The sequence below is a fragment of the Anomaloglossus baeobatrachus genome, chromosome 1 (genome assembly GCF_048569485.1).
Source record: "Anomaloglossus baeobatrachus isolate aAnoBae1 chromosome 1, aAnoBae1.hap1, whole genome shotgun sequence".
Lineage (NCBI taxonomy): Eukaryota > Metazoa > Chordata > Amphibia > Anura > Aromobatidae > Anomaloglossus > Anomaloglossus baeobatrachus.
The window spans coordinates 643,570,704-643,586,135 of NC_134353.1; the positions used below are offsets into that span (position 1 = coordinate 643,570,704).

Sequence of the window (15,432 nt, forward strand, 5' to 3'; positions counted from 1 at the left end):
TTAGTCCTTCCTTACAAACGACTGTTAGAACCCTGTGATTTGAACAGGGTGCTGATGGTTCTGCAGAAACCACCATTCGAGCCTATGAGGGATTTTTCTCTCTCACGCCTTTCGCAGAAAGTGGTTTTCCTAGGGGCAGTCACTTCACTTCGGAGAGTGTCTGTCGGGGCAGCATTGTCGTGCAAAGTCCCCTTCCCGGTGTCTCACCAGGTCAAGGGGTTCTGCGTCCGGTTCCGGAATTTCTCCCTAAGGTGGAATCCCCCCTTTCATCTCAATCAGGGTATCCGTACCCTCTGTTTGTCTTCATCCAGTTCACCAATGTGAAAAGGATTTGCACTTGATTAGATCTGGTGAGAGCACTCAGACTCTTCATCGATCGTACGGCGTCCCTGCGCCGCTCGGAAGCACTCTTGTCCTTGTCGCTAGCCAGCGTAAAGGGTTGCAGGCTTCCAAATCAAGACTGGCTCGGTGGTTCAAGGAACCAATTCTCTAGCTTATCGTTCTGCTGGGCTTACGGTTCCCTCAGGGCTGAAGGTCCATTCTACCAGAGCGGTGGATGCGTCCTGGGCTTGAGGCACCAGGCTACGGCTCAGCTTGTGTGTCAGGCGGCTACCTGGTCCAGCCTCCACACTTTCACGAAACACTGTCAGGTGCATACCTATGCTTCGGCGGATGCCAGCATAGGCAGACGAGTCCTTCAGGCGGCGGTTGCCCACCTGTAGAAAGGGGCCGTTTTACGGCTCTATTACGAGGTATTATTTTACCCACCCAGGGATTGCTTTTGGACATCCCAATTGTCTGGGTCTCCCAATAGAGCGACAAAGAAGAAGGGAATTTTGTTTACTTACCGTAAATTCCTTTTCTTCTAGCTCTAATTGGGAGACCCAGCACCCGCCCCTGTTTTTTTGTATACACATGTTGTTCATGTTGAATGGTTTCAGTTCTCCGATATTCCTTCGGATTGAATTTGCTTAAACCAGTTTATTGGCTTTCCTCCTTCTTGCTTTTGCACTAAAACTGAGGAGCCCGTGATCCCACGGGGGGTGTATAGGCAGAAGGGGAGGGGCCTTACACTTTTAAGTGTAATACTTTGTGTGGCCTCCGGAGGCAGTAGCTATACACCCAATTGTCTGGGTCTCCCAATTAGAGCTAGAAGAAAAGAAATTTACGGTAAGTAAACAAAATTCCCTTCTTCTTTATCGTTCCTTTGGGAGACCCAGACCATGGGTGTTTAGCTTCTGCTTCCGAAGGACACACAAAGTACTACACTTAAAAGTGTAGCTCCTCCCTCTGAGCTTATACACCCCCCTGGTAGCCAGTCCTAGCCAGTTTATTGCTTTGTGTCAGGAGGCATACATCCACACATGCATTCTCATCTGATTTGTTTGACTTTTGGAAAGAGTTTGAAGAAAAGCGGGTCCATGTCTGGACTCCCGGCATGTCCCTTCTCACCCCACTGTGTCGGCGGTGCTGTTAAGGTTGATTTACAAGGCTGAAGCCTTACATGCCGCGCTCCTTCACTATCCCTTCTGGGCTCTGGCTTGAAGTGGGAGCCAGCACGGTCTCCATGCCTGGCAGGAGTCCGGTCTCCATCCACAGCCCCTTGAGGATTCTGTTGGACCGGAGCACTCATCCCCAGGGACATGGCCCTGCGTCTCAGCAGCTAAGTACCTGAGACGTTCATGTTGGGGGTCCCGGTTCTTTATTGTAAGGGGAGAGTATGCTGTATGTGATTGTTTTAACTTTTCCGGCGGGTTCTCTAGCTTTTGCCTGAGAACCGCGCCGATGGTGCCTGCTTGTCGGCCTCGCCACTTAAATTTAGGCCCCGGCTTTGCCGGAGGCCTAGTTTCATTTTCCTGCCCTCGCATGTCACTCATGCAGAGGGACAGGTTCGGCTCCTCCTGGCGGCCGTTCTACACAGGGGAGGGACACTCCCCACTGCTGCGGCGTCCCTCCTTCCCTGCAGGTCTCTATAGCCCTCCAGTTCCCGCTCTTTTATAGGAACGGCCCCTAGTCCCGCCCCCTCTCTTCGCTCCGGTTTCTCAGGCAGAGTTCACTCTGCTCTGGGACATCCTGCATTCTGCATCTCTGCTGAGGTGCTGGGACTGGGGGACCGGGCTTCGGGATCTGGAGGGCACCCAACACCGCGCTCAGCGGTCTGGTAAGCCACAGCCGGTCTCCGGTTGTGGACCTCTGTATATTCTCCCTGGGGTTCATTCTCTGCAAAGCCCCCACTCCAGCAGCATGTCTCACACAAGGAGCAAGGCTCCAAAGCTTTATTCTGCATCTACTGCATGTAAGCTCCTGCTGCCTGAGCCGAGCATTTATCCACACTGTGATGGTTGCTCTAACTTGGCGGTGCCACAGCCTGGAGTCTCACCCCCAGTGGTCTCTCAGGCTGCTGCTGCACCTGTGACTGAACCCCCGGCCTGGGTAGAGTCCTTTTGTAGGTCCATATCCCAGTCATTTGCTGAGTCCATGGGACTTTTGTCCAGGACTTTGATGAATATGCATCAGCCCCCCTCACAGGGTGCCTCTAATACTCTTGACAGAGGATTCCTATCCTCTGACGTCCGTCCGTCGGAGCTCACGGAGGATTCATCATCTGATCCCAGACCCCGTCCTTCTAAGAGAAGGCGCAGGGTTTCCTCCCCCTCCCCGTCCCACGGCTCTGTCTCAAGAGCTGACTCTCAAGATGAGGAGGATGCCCTCACTGGGGGCTCGGAGGCTATGTATATCATCGATTTTTCTGAGGGTGACTCAGATCTTAGTGATTTGATTGCTTCTATTAATTCTGTGCTGGATCTCAATCCGCCAGTGTCAGAGGAGCAACTCTCTTTGGCAGAAAAACATCAGTTTACCTCGCCTGAGAGAGTGAAGCGTGTGTTCTTTAACTACTCCAGTTTTCAGACCGCTCTGACCAAACCCAGGACCTGCCCTGACAAATGCTTTCCAAAGCGTGGTTCTGATGACCGGTTTCCATTTCCACCTGAGGTGGTCAAGGAGTGGTCTCACTCCCCAAAGGTAGACCCTCCGGTGTCTAGGCTCTCAGCCCGGACCGTTGTGTCGGTGGCTGGCGGCACCTCACTTAAGGATTCCACTGACCGTCAGATTGACCTTCTGGCCAAATCTGTGTATGAAGCTGCGGGGGCCGCGTTTTCTCCGACTTTTGCAGCAGTGTGGGCTCTCAAAGCCATCTCTGCTTCTCTAGAGGAGATGCATTCCCTCACCAAGGAATCTATGCCTGAGATGGTTACCTTAACTGCTCAGGCTTCAGCTTTTTCATCTTATGCCATGTCTGCCATGCTAGAGGCTGCTCACCGCACTGCGGTGGCTTCAGCTAATTCTCTTGTTATCCGCAGGATTTTGTGGCTTCGAGAGTGGAAGGCAGATGCTTCTTCCAAGAAGTTTCTTGCTGGGCTCCCTTTTGCTGGTTCACGGCTGTTTGGTGAACAGCTGGATGAAATCATTAAAGAAGCTACTGGCGGGAAGAGTACTTCCATGCCACAAACCAAGACCAGGAAACCCGCCCAGGGTAGGAATCAATCGAGGTTTCGTTCCTCCAACTGGTCATCCTCTAAGCCTTCCGCCTCGTCCGCTAACTCAGCCAAGGATCAGAAATCCAACTGGCGCCCAAAAGCGCGTCCGCAGAAGACCTCAGGAGGTTCTGCCACTAAGGCAGCTTCCTCATGACTCTCGGCCCGCTCCAGCCACGTCCTTAGTCGGTGGCAGGCTCACCCACTTTTGCGACGCTTGGTTAAAGCAAGTCTCCGATCAGTGGGTGAGAGACATCATATCTCACGGCTACAGGATAGAATTCTCTTCCAGCCCGCCAAACAGATTTTTTCTCTCAACTCCCCCCTGCTCCAAGGCCGCTGCCTTCTCACAGGCCGTGGCGTCCTTGCAGGCAAACGGAGAGATTGTCCCAGTTCCCGCTCAGGAACGGTTCAGAGGTTTTTACTCAAATCTCTTCCTAGTTCCAAAAAAGGACGGTACCTTTCGGCCCATCCTGGATCTCAAGCTTCTCAACAAACATGTCCGGGTGTGGCATTTTCGCATGGAGTCTCTGCGATCAGTCATTGCCTCTATGACCCAAGGGGAGTTCCTGGCGTCCATCGACATCAGAGATGCCTATCTACATGTGCCAATCGCAGTGTCACATCAGCGTTGGTTACGTTTTGCGATAGGAGAGGATCATTTCCAATTCGTGGCTCTCCCCTTCGGGTTAGCCACGGCCCCTCGGGTATTCACCAAGGTCATGGCAGCAGTGATTGCGGTCCTGCACCTCCAGGGGTTAGCAGTGCTTCCTTATCTGGACGACCTTCTGGTCAAGGGTCCATCCAGCGCAGACTGTCAGCGGAGTGTTTCGCTCACTCTCGCCACCCTAGCCCAATTCGGGTGGATTGTCAATCTTCCCAAATCCACTCTGACTCCGACCCAGAGTCTCACGTACCTAGGGATGCAGTTCGAGACTTTGCCGGCACTTGTGAAGTTGCCCTTAATCAAACAGCAGTCTCTCCGGCTAGCGGTGCGCTCTCTCCTGAGGCTCTGCCGTTATTCCCTCAGGCGCCTGATGCAGGTGCTGGGTCAAATGGTGGCCTCCATGGAGGCGGTTCCCTTTGCCCAGTTCCATCTGCGTCCTCTGCAGCTGGACATTCTCCGCTGTTGGGACAAGTGGCCTTCCTCCTTACAGAGGTTAGTGGCTCTGTCGCCACGGACCAGGAGCTCTCTTCTGTGGTGGCTTCGACCCCTCTCCCTGTCCCAAGGGCGCTCCTTCCTGACTCCGTCCTGGGTGATTCTCACCACGGATACCAGCCTATCCGGCTGGGGAGCGTTATGTCTCCACCACAGAGCACAGGGCACTTGGACTCCGTCCGAGTCAGCCCTTTCAATCAATGTGCTGGAAACCAGAGCTGTGTTTCTAGCTCTCCTAGCCTTTCACCACCTGTTGGCGGGCAGGCACATTCGAGTCCAGTCAGACAACGCGACAGCGGTTGCCTACATCAATCACCAAGGCGGGACACGCAGCCGCCTGGCAATGTTGGAGGTCCAACGCATTCTTCAATGGGCGGAGGACTCCCAAGTCCACCATATCCGCAGTCCACATCCCTGGCGTAGAAAATTGGGAGGCAGATTATCTCAGCCGTCAATCCGTGGACGGTGGCGAGTGGTCCCTGCACCCGGCAGTGTTTCAGTCAATCTGCCGCAAGTGGGGCACTCCGGACGTGGACCTAATGGCATCCCGTCACAACAACAAGGTTCCGGTTTACGTGGCTCGCTCCCACGATCCTCAGGCCTTCGCCACAGACGCTCTGGTTCAAGACTGGTCCCAGTTTCGTCTGTCCTACGTGTTTCCCCCTCTAGCTCTCTTGCCCAGAGTCCTGCGCAAGATCAGAATGGAGGGCCGTCGAGTCATCCTCATTGCACCGGACTGGCCCAGGCGAGCTTGGTATCCGGACCTGCTCCAACTGTCCGTGGAGATGCCGTGGCATCTTCCGGACCGTCCAGACCTTCTCTCGCAAGGTCCGTTTTTCCGCCCGAATTCTGCGGCACTCAAATTGACGGCGTGGCTCTTGAGTCCTGGATTTTGACGGCTTCTGGTATTCCTCCTGAAGTCATCTCCACTATGACTCGGGCCCGTAAGTCTTCCTCCGTCAAGATCTATCACAGGACTTGGAAAATTTTCCTGTCCTGGTGTCGCTCTTCCGGCCATTCCCCTTGGCCATTCTCGTTGCCGACCCTTCTGTCTTTTTTACAGTTCGGTCTGCAGCTAGGACTGTGCCTCAACTCTCTCAAGGGACAAGTCTCAGCTCTATCAGTGCTGTTTCAGGGGCGTCTCGCCCGGCTGGCTCAGGTCCGCACCTTCATGCAAGGTGCGTCTCACATCATTCCGCCTTATCGGCGGCCCTTGGATCCCTGGGACCTTAACTTGGTCCTCACGGTATTGCAGAAACCCCCTTTCGAGCCCCTTAGGGAGGTTTCTTTGTATCGTCTTTCTCAAAAGGTGGCCTTTCTAGTTGCCATAACTTCTCTCAGGAGAGTCTCTGATTTGGCTGCGCTCTCCTCGGAGTCACCTTTTTTGGTTTTTCACCAAGACAAGGTAGTTCTCCGTCCGACCCCGGACTTTCTTCCTAAGGTGGTCTCTCCCTTCCACCTTAACCAGGATATTTCCTTGCCTTCCTTCTGTCCGGCCCCTGTTCATCGCTTTGAGAAAGCGCTGCATACTCTGGATCAGGTGCGTGCTCTCTGGATTTATGTGTCTCGCACCGCTGCACTTAGGCGGTGCACCTCTCTTTTTGTGCTAACCACAGGGCGGCGCAAGGGTCTCTTTGCTTCTAAGACGATCTTGGCCCGTTGGATTAGATCGACTATTTCGGACGCCTACCAGAGTACTCGGGTGCCTCCCCCGCCGGGGATCAAAGCACACTCGACCAGAGCTGTCGGTGCCTCTTGGGCTTTTAGGCACCAGGCTACAGCTCAACAAGTCTGTCAGGCTGCCACTTGGACTAGCCTGCATACGTTTTCGAAGTACTACCAAGTGCATGCTCATGCTTCGGCAGATGCGAGCTTGGGCAGACTCATCCTTCAGGCGGCTGTCGCCAACTTGTGAAGTTAGGCTCCGCCTACTTCTTAGTTTTTTCTGTTTATTCCCACCCAGGGACAGCTTTGGAACGTCCCATGGTCTGGGTCTCCCAAAGGAACGATAAAGAAAAAGAGAATTTTGTTACTTACCGTAAATTCTTTTTCTTATAGTTCCGTATTGGGAGACCCAGCTCCCTCCCTGTTGCCTGTTGGCAATTTTCTTGTTCCGTGTGTTTTCACCGGCTGTTGTCGTGGACAGAGTCTCCGGTTGTTCCGGTTCTTACTCGGTTCTACTTGTGGGTGGCTATTCTCCTTCAGCTTTTGCACTAAACTGGCTAGGACTGGCTACCAGGGGGTGTATAAGCTCAGAGGGAAGAGCTACACTTTTTAGTGTAGTACTTTGTGTGTCCTCCGGAGGCAGAAGCTAAACACCCATGGTCTGGGTCTCCCAATACGGAACTATAAGAAAAAGAATTTACGGTAAGTAACAAAATTCTCTTTTTTTTTTTTTATCTCTAAATTTGGGGTGCGTCTTATAATCCGGTGCGTCTTATAAAACGAAAAATAAGGTATGTATTAAAAGAAATACAGTATTATTACAAACTATGTCCTGTGTCCAAGCTTGTACGCTTACATCTGTTACTACAAATGTGCTTTTTTCTCCAGCAAAACGAGGGTAACAAGGCAAACTTCGACAAGATGCTCGAGGCTATTCGAGGGAGCAAGAAAGGCAAACGAATAGGTGTTTTTAGCAAGGACAAGTTCCCAGGCGATTTCATGAAAAGCTGGTACGACTGCCTTAATAAAGAAGGCTTTGACAAGGTAGGAACGGAAATTCTGTGTAAAGTCCTTATGTGTCCGACATTTTTCATGTTGCACATTATGTTATTGGTAGTATAATGGTTTTTGCACTTTTCTATTTTTATTTTTTTTTTTTGGGTGTAGAAGGCAGTTTGTAACTGATGGGGGCAGTGATCCCATAAGAACGTGATTTGCTGCCCCGGAGGCTTTGTTGTGCTCGGTGTCATCAAGAGTTTTACTTTCTGCATTGACTTTGCTTATAGAGACAACCAAGAGGAGATGTTGCCAAAACAAATGGCTTCCTTGCCGGTTAGACCATGTCCTTATAGGCACAGAAGTCTTCTGAATAAGCCCTTAGTGCTAATGTTTACGAAGTGAAGAAACGAGCATAAGACATTTTCTTGAGTCTCTTCTCGTCCTTTAGGTTGATATGAGCGCCGCTGTGGCTTACACAGTTGCTGTAAAAGAGGATGGCGAACTAAACCTTATGAAAAAAGCAGCCACCATTACCGCTGATGTCTTTAACAAATTCTTCAAGGAGCGTGTCATGGAGATTGTGGATGCTGATGAGGTAATGAAATGACTTGCTCTCAGTAAAGTTAGCTTCTTTCACTGGATAACCCCCTTATCTATCCGTGGAATAGGTAACTGATTGGTGGGGTCTGACCAGGACACTTAATCCATTATAATGCAATGGCCCTCTATTTATTCTTAATGGAGATGTTGTAAAAAGCCACGTTCATCGCCATGTAGCAGGGGTCTCAAACTCGGCTGGGTGTTTGGGCCGCAAAGAGAAAAAAATAATTTGAGGGGCCACATTTTTTGATGGACAAACTGACTTTCTTTATCGCTTCATTGGGGGACACAGAGACCATGGGTTGTATGCTGCTGCCACTAGGAGGCGACACTAAGCAAAGCAAGGAAAACTCCTCCTATGCAGTATACACCCACCAACTGGCAATTATTCCTCAGTTTAAGCTTAGTGTCCATAGGAGGTGGACACACTTGGGGCTGCTCCCAGCCCCTTAGGTTTGTATTTTTAATTTTTTCCCTTTTTCGTTTCAGACACAGCTCGTCGGGCGACAGGGTGTAATAGCTCACCCTGCTCTCCCCCCTAGAGACCGGTCGCACAGAAGTGGGGTCCGTCCGCCACTTCCGTTGTCCTCCATGTCTGTCTGGCAGGACCCTACTCCCCTAACACTCTCAAGACTGTTTGGGGGGCATCCGCACAGAGGGACAGGCAGATGGTCCTTGCCCCCCTCCCCCTGCACGCCCGCCCTCCACAGCCGGCCTGATCAGGGAGGGGAGACGAAAAATCACCGGAAGATACCCGTCTCCCTATGTATTTCCCAGGATCAAGCCAGGATCAAGGAGGACTATCAGCCTTCGGGACAGTTACCCATCCCTTGTCCCGGGTCATGGGGGGCTCCGTTTTAAAAAAAAAAAAGGGAAAAGAAGGGATTAGGACCCATAGCATTAGCTTACCCCTGGTCAGATCCCCCTTCATACAGGCTCTGCCCCCGCTCTCGTCCTCGGCGCCGTTCTCGGCTCCCCCTGCGGCCTCATCCCAAAAATTTAGCCCCCGGCTTCTCTTCAGGTCTAGCTCCCGTCCGGCCACGCCCCCTCCCGGCCGGCCTATCGCACGGGTCCTTCCTTCCAGCAGGCCCGCCCGCTCTAGCAGCCATTCCCTGCAGGCCTCTGCGCGCTCTTTCTGCCCACTCCCGGCTCTCCTTACACTCAGCCAATCCCGGCTCCCTGCAACGCGCCGTTTTTTTCGCGCTTCTTTACCGCTCCTCCCCCAGCCCGGACTCCTCAGCAGCGCCATTACAGCCTGAGACCCTTCTGGGCAGCGGCAGCGTTCCGGTGCAGCTCCCCACAGAGTAACCTGCAGCCCTCCGGAGCCCCCACCTCTGCTCCCTCAGCCTGCAGCTTCAGGACACAGCCTGCAGCTTCAGACAGCAGCATCAGCACACACAGGATGCCAGAGTCTGGGTAAGCTCTGCCACTGGGAGGCAGCTCCTTCCCCAGTCCCCATCCTCCTGGCATCCTCTGCTCTGTCCCTTCTCTCTCTCCTTTCTCTCTCCCTGCTGTCCCATGTCCATCACAAGAGCGACCCGCTCCCAGCCACAGGCCATAGTACTTCACTTCGCCTGCACCTCTTGTCTAAAAAAGTTTCCCTCAGGGCAGTCCTCCCCCATCTGCCTGGCCTGTAGCACCCCTAGCATTACTACTACGGAGCCCCCCACCGCCCGTAACGAGGACTCGGCCCCCATGCCTGGGTGGGCCTCGGCTCTCTCTCAGTCCGTGGACAACCTAACTAAGATGTCTCAAACCTTAGCCTCGGCCATAGAGCGTCTGCCCGCCTCCTCCTCTGGAATCCCCCCGGTGACCCAGAGCGAGTCTGAGCCCGCAGCGCCTCCAGCCCGGCAGGGCAGAACACACAGGAGGTCTAGGAAGCGGTCCCTTTCGGGGTCATCCTCCAGCTCCCCGAGCCCCGCTATGGCCTCCAGAGCATCACGCTCTCTATCTCCTACCTCATCTGCGGCAGCCCCAGATTCGGACCAGGACTCTGTTTCTGACTCCGATCTGGGCTCTGAACATATCTCCAAGCTGACCGGTATGATGGACAGTCTGGTCATTGCTGTCAATCAGACCCTAGAGGTGAAGGATGTAGATCCGGCTCCTACCAGTCAATCGGTCCCTTTCAAAAGGCCCAAGAAGCTTTGGCAACCACAGGGAGTTTGAGGACGTTTTCTCCAGACAGTGGGAACATCCCGACAAGCGTTTCCAGAAGCGCAAGCGGGCACAGGTCCTTTATCCCTTTCCACCGGAACTTCTTCAGAAGTGGTCAGTGGCCCCTTCAGTGGATCCTCCGATCTCCCGACTTTCGTCCAGCACCATCTTGCCGCTGTCTGATCGCGCCTCCCTGAAGGATCCCTCGGACAGGACCATAGAATCCTTAGCCAGGTCGGCCTTTGAAGCCTCCGGCTCTGCCATCACTCCAGCCTTTGCATCCACCTGGGTCTCCAAGGCTGTCTCCGCCTGGGCGAAGCTCCTTCGGCGTGGTATCCTGGCTGACGCTCCCAGCCCCGAGCTGGCAGATCAGATCGCACATGCCGGAAAGTATCTAGTCGCTGTGTCCCTTGACTCTGCTGCTTCCGCAGCCCTGGCAGCCGGCAACATTACTGCAATCCGCAGAGCCCTGTGGCTTAAAGCGTGGAACGCGGACTCAGCATCCAAAAAGTCTCTCACCAGTCTTCCCTTTTTTGGTGCCAGACTCTTCGGAGAAAAGCTGGACAAGATAATCTCTGAGGCTACGGGGGGGCAAGAGTACCTTCCTTCCCCAACGGAGGATCCCCCGTGCCCCTCCAAAGCGGCAGGCTTTTCCCTTTCGCCCCTTTCGTCAATTTTCTACCAACACCAACACACGTCGGGAGCGGTCCCCAGCACGTCAGGAGAGACGGAAGCCCTCCTTTAAGGCAACACCCCACTGGCGTTCCTGGCGTTCCCGTGGCCAGCAGTCCAAGCCCTCCAGCTCCAGATCCAACAGATTCTCCTCCGCATGACTGGGCTCCCATCCCCGGATCCACATCCAGGGTCGGCGGTCGTCTCCGCATGTTCAGAAGCGCGTGGCTTTCCGTGATAGACGACGCCTGGGTCCGAGACGTCGTCTCTCACGGCTACAAGATAGTTTTCTTCTCTCCCATGCTCACGCTTCGTCAAGTCCAAACCCCCCAAGGATCCCTCCCTCACCAAGGGCTTCTTCGCAGCCATCCAGTCCATGCGAGACTCTGGGGTCTTAACCCCTGTCCCCCCTCAAGACAGATTCCGGGGTTTTTATTCAAACCTCTTCGTGGTACCGAAGAAGAATGGCACAGTCCGCCCCATTCTGGATCTCAAGCGCCTCAACAGGCGGGTCCGTCTCCGGCGATTCCGCATGGAGTCTCTGCGCTCAGTGATAGCGTCCATGGAACCCAGGGAGTTCCTTTTGCTCGGTGGACATCCAGGACGCCTATCTCGACATCCCGATCTTTCCAGCTCATCAGAGATTCTTACGCTTCGTGGTTCAGGAGCAACACTTTCAGTTCACTGCTCTCCCATTCGGGCTCTCGACAGCTCCCAGAGTCTTCACCAAGGTGATGGCTACTGTCATGGCTATTCTACGGACCCGGGGAATTCTAGCCATCCCGTACCTGGACGACATTTTGATCAAGGCTCCCTCGGCGTCGGAGTGCCGCGACAGTCTCAACATCACTCTGGATACTCTAACCCGTCTCGGCTAGTTGATTAACAGACCAAAGTCATCTCTGATCCCGGCTCAACGCATCTCATTCCTCGGCATGATCTTCGACACCACGCAGGCGAGGGTTCTTCTGCCCAAGGACAAGCTCTCAGCTATCCTCAGGGGGATTTGGAAGCTCCAACGCGCACCCTGTTGCTCTCTTCGGTACTGCATGAGCATTCTCGGGAAAATGGTGGCGTCAATGGAAGCGGTGCCCTACAGTCAATTCCATACTCTCCCTCTTCAGGGTCTCCTTCTAACAACATGGGACAAGTCTCTTCACTCCCTGGATCGGCCAATTGCGCTCCCTCCTCAAGTCAGAGAGTCATTGGAATGGTGGAAACGCTCCCCCCTCACCCTCCAAGGGAGATAATTTCTTCCCCTTCGATGCAAGGTCATCACGACAGACGCCAGCCTGCTAGGATGGGGAGCCACATTCCAGTACCTCACAGTTCAGGGTCGCTGGACCGAGCCGGAAACCAAGCTTCCCATCAACATCTTGGAACTCATGTCAGTTCGCCTAGCTCTCTTTCATTGGAAGGCTCTGCTTCGCGGACACCCAGTTCGGGTGCAGTCCGACAATGCAACCACTGTGGCCTACATAAACCATCAGGGCGGAACACGCAGCCGAGCGGCGATGAGGGAGGTATCTCAAATCCTCGACTGGGCCGAACAGAACATCCCAGCGATTTCGGCGGTCCACATCCTGGGTGTGGACAATTGGGCCGCCGACTTCCTCAGCCGAGAAGGACTCGACGCGGGAGAGTGGTCCCTCAATCCCAGAATCTTCCAGCAGATCTGTTCCAGGTGGGGGACCCCCGACGTGGATCTCCTGGCCTCCAGGTGGAATCACAAGGTGCCCCAGTTCGTCTCCAGAGCAAGAGACCCACTTGCGCTCGCTACGGACACCCTAGCGATCCCCTGGTCGCAGTTCTCTCTGCCGTACCTCTTTCCTCCGCTTCCGCTTATCCCCAAGCTAATCAAGAAGATCAAAGCGGAAGGAGTTCCGGTGATTCTCGTGGCCCCAGATTGGCCCCGTCGCCCGTGGTACGCAGAGCTCGTGCACCTTCTCGCCGACGTTCCGTGGAGACTTCCAGACGTCCAGGACCTTCTCACTCAGGGACCTTTTCTTCACCAGAATTCACAGTCGCTCAATTTAACGGCATGGCTGTTGAAGCCGCAGTACTAACTTCCTCGGGATTCTCAGAAAGGGTCGTCCAGACAATGATCAAAGCACGGAAGCCTTCCTCTTCCCGCATCTACCACCGTACGTGGAAGGCCTATTTCCGCTGGTGCGAAGCTAACCAGGTCACAGCCATGACCTTCTCCTTGCCAGTTCTGTTGTCCTTCCTGCAGTCTGGTCTGGATGCTGGGTTAGCACTCGGCTCTCTCAAGTGCCAAGTGTCTGCTCTTTCCATTCTCTTTCAAAAGAGGATTGCCTCTCGCTCACAGGTTCGCACATTCATTCAGGGGGCTGCTCATGCGGTGCCCCCCGTTCAGCCTCCGGTGGAGCCCTGGGACCTCAACCTGGTTCTGTCTGTTCTCCAGCATTCCCCCTTCGAACGTATGCAGGAGGTGTCTCTAACGTTCCTCTCTTGGAAGGTCGCCTTCTTAGTTGCCATCACGTCAATCAGGCGGGTTTCTGAACTAGCGGCGCTTTCCTGCCGCTCTCCATATCTTGTCTTCCACCAGGATAAGGTAGTCCTCCGTCTGGTACCGTCCTTTCTGCCCAAGGTGGTCTCCTCTTTTCATCTTAACGAGGACATTGTTCTTCCCTCCTTTTGTCCGAACCCTTCGCACCCTCGTGAGGTTCTTCTCCACAAGCTGGACTTGGTCAGAGCTCTCCGCTTGTACATTTCCAGGACGTCTCAATTCAGACGGTCGGATTCCCTCTTTGTGCTTCCGTCCGGCCCCCGCAGAGGCCTACCTGCCTCCAAGTCCTCCATTGCGCGATGGATTCGCTCTGCCGTACTGGAAGCCTACCGGGTAAGAGGAAGAACGCGCCCACTCAGGATTACGGCCCATTCCACCAGGGCGGTGGGAGCCTCGTGGGCGGTCCGTCACCACGCTCCAACGTCGCAGCTTTGCAAAGCGGCCACCTGGTCTTCGCTCCACACTTTCGCAAAGTTCTACAGGGTCCACACTTTCGCATCCTCCGATGCGAACCTCGGTAGACGAGTTCTGCAGGCTGCAGTGGACCGAGGCCAGCCCTGAGAGTAACATTAGACCCACCCGTGGGACTGCTTTAGGACGTCCCATGGTCTTTGTGTCCCCCAATGAGGCGATAAAGAAAAGTAGATTTTGGGTACTCACCGTAAAATCTCTTTCTTGGAGCCTTCATTGGGGGACACAGCACCCGCCCTTGTGTTGGACATATGTTACTGTTCAATGTTACTGTTGAATGTTGAGTTTAATGTTCACTTCTGTAAGATTGTTCGTTCTTCGCTGTTGTTTCCTATTGCTTTCTCACTAACTGAGGAACAATTGCCAGTTGGTGGGTGTATACTGCATAGGAGGAGTTTTCCTTGCTTTGCTTAGTGTCGCCTCCTAGTGGCAGCAGCATACAACACATGGTCTCTGTGTCCCCCAATGAAGGCTCCAAGAAAGAGATTTTACGGTGAGTACCCAAAATCTACTTTTTATTGGTACCATATTTTTTTCTTTTACACACTTTTTGGATCACTATTTTTGAACATTTCTTTATCGTTCCTTTGGGCGACCCAGACCATGGGTGTTTAGCTTCTGCCTCCGGAGGACACACACAAAGTACTACACTTAAAAGTGTAGCTCCTCCCTCTGAGCTTATACACCCCCTGGTGAGCAGACCCAGCCAGTTTATCGCTTTGTGTTCAGGAGGCATACATCCACACATGCATTCTCATATGATTTTTCTTCTTTGGAATGAGATTGAAGAAGTGCGGGTCCACGTCTGGACCCCCGGCATGTCCCTTCTCACCCCACTGTGTCGGCGGTGTTGTAAGGTTGATTTCCAAGGCTGGAGCCTTACATGCCGTGCTCCTTCACCATCCCTCCTGGGCTCTGGCTTGAAGTGGGAGCCAGCACGGTTTCCCTGCCTGGCAGGAGACCGGTCTCCATCCGCAGCCCTTCAGGATCCTGCTGGACCGGAGCACTCATTCCCAGGGGCCTGGCCCTGCGTCTCAGCAGCTAAGTACCTGAGACGTTTATATTTTGGGGGTCCCTGTGCTTTATTGTTTGGGGAGAGTGTGCTTACTGTATTTATTGGCATTTCCGGCGGGTTCTCTAGCTGTCGCCTGAGAACCGCGCCGATGGTGCCTGCGCGTCGGCCTCGCCGCTCAAATTTAGGCCCCGGCTTTGCCGGAGGCCTAGTTTCTGTTCTCTGCCCTCGCATGTCATTCATGCAGAGGGACAGGCTCGGCTCCTCCCGGCGGCCGTTCTGCACAGGGGAGGGACACTCCCCACTGCTGTGCGTGTCTCCTCCCCTGTAGGTCTCTATGGCCCTCCAGATCCCACTCTCACAGCAAGTCCCGTCCCCTCTCTTCCCTCCGGTGGCCATTTTCTCTGACAGAGTTCACTCGGCGCTGGTCTGCACTCTGCATCCCTGCTGAGGTGCTGTGCTTGGGGGTCCGGGCTTCGGGATCTGGAGGGCACACAACACCGCTCCAGCGGTCTGGTAAGCCACAACCGGTCTCCGGTTGTGGACCTCTGTATATACTCTCTGGGGTTCATTCTCTGGCAGAGCCCCCACTCCAGCAGCATGTCTCACACGAGGAGCAAGGCTCCAAAGC

At 54.0% G+C, this 15,432-nt stretch overlaps 1 protein-coding gene across 1 annotated transcript in view; it reads left to right on the forward strand.

Moving 5' to 3' along the window:
* The window catches only part of SUPT16H (SPT16 homolog, facilitates chromatin remodeling subunit), a 114,398-nt gene that overhangs the window by 29,293 nt on the left and 69,673 nt on the right, over positions 1-15,432 (forward strand). The window contains exons 4-5 of the mRNA XM_075319628.1: positions 7,249-7,404; positions 7,808-7,954. Of these exons, the coding sequence (XP_075175743.1) occupies positions 7,249-7,404; positions 7,808-7,954 (303 nt within the window). The remainder of the gene's footprint in view (positions 1-7,248; positions 7,405-7,807; positions 7,955-15,432) is intronic.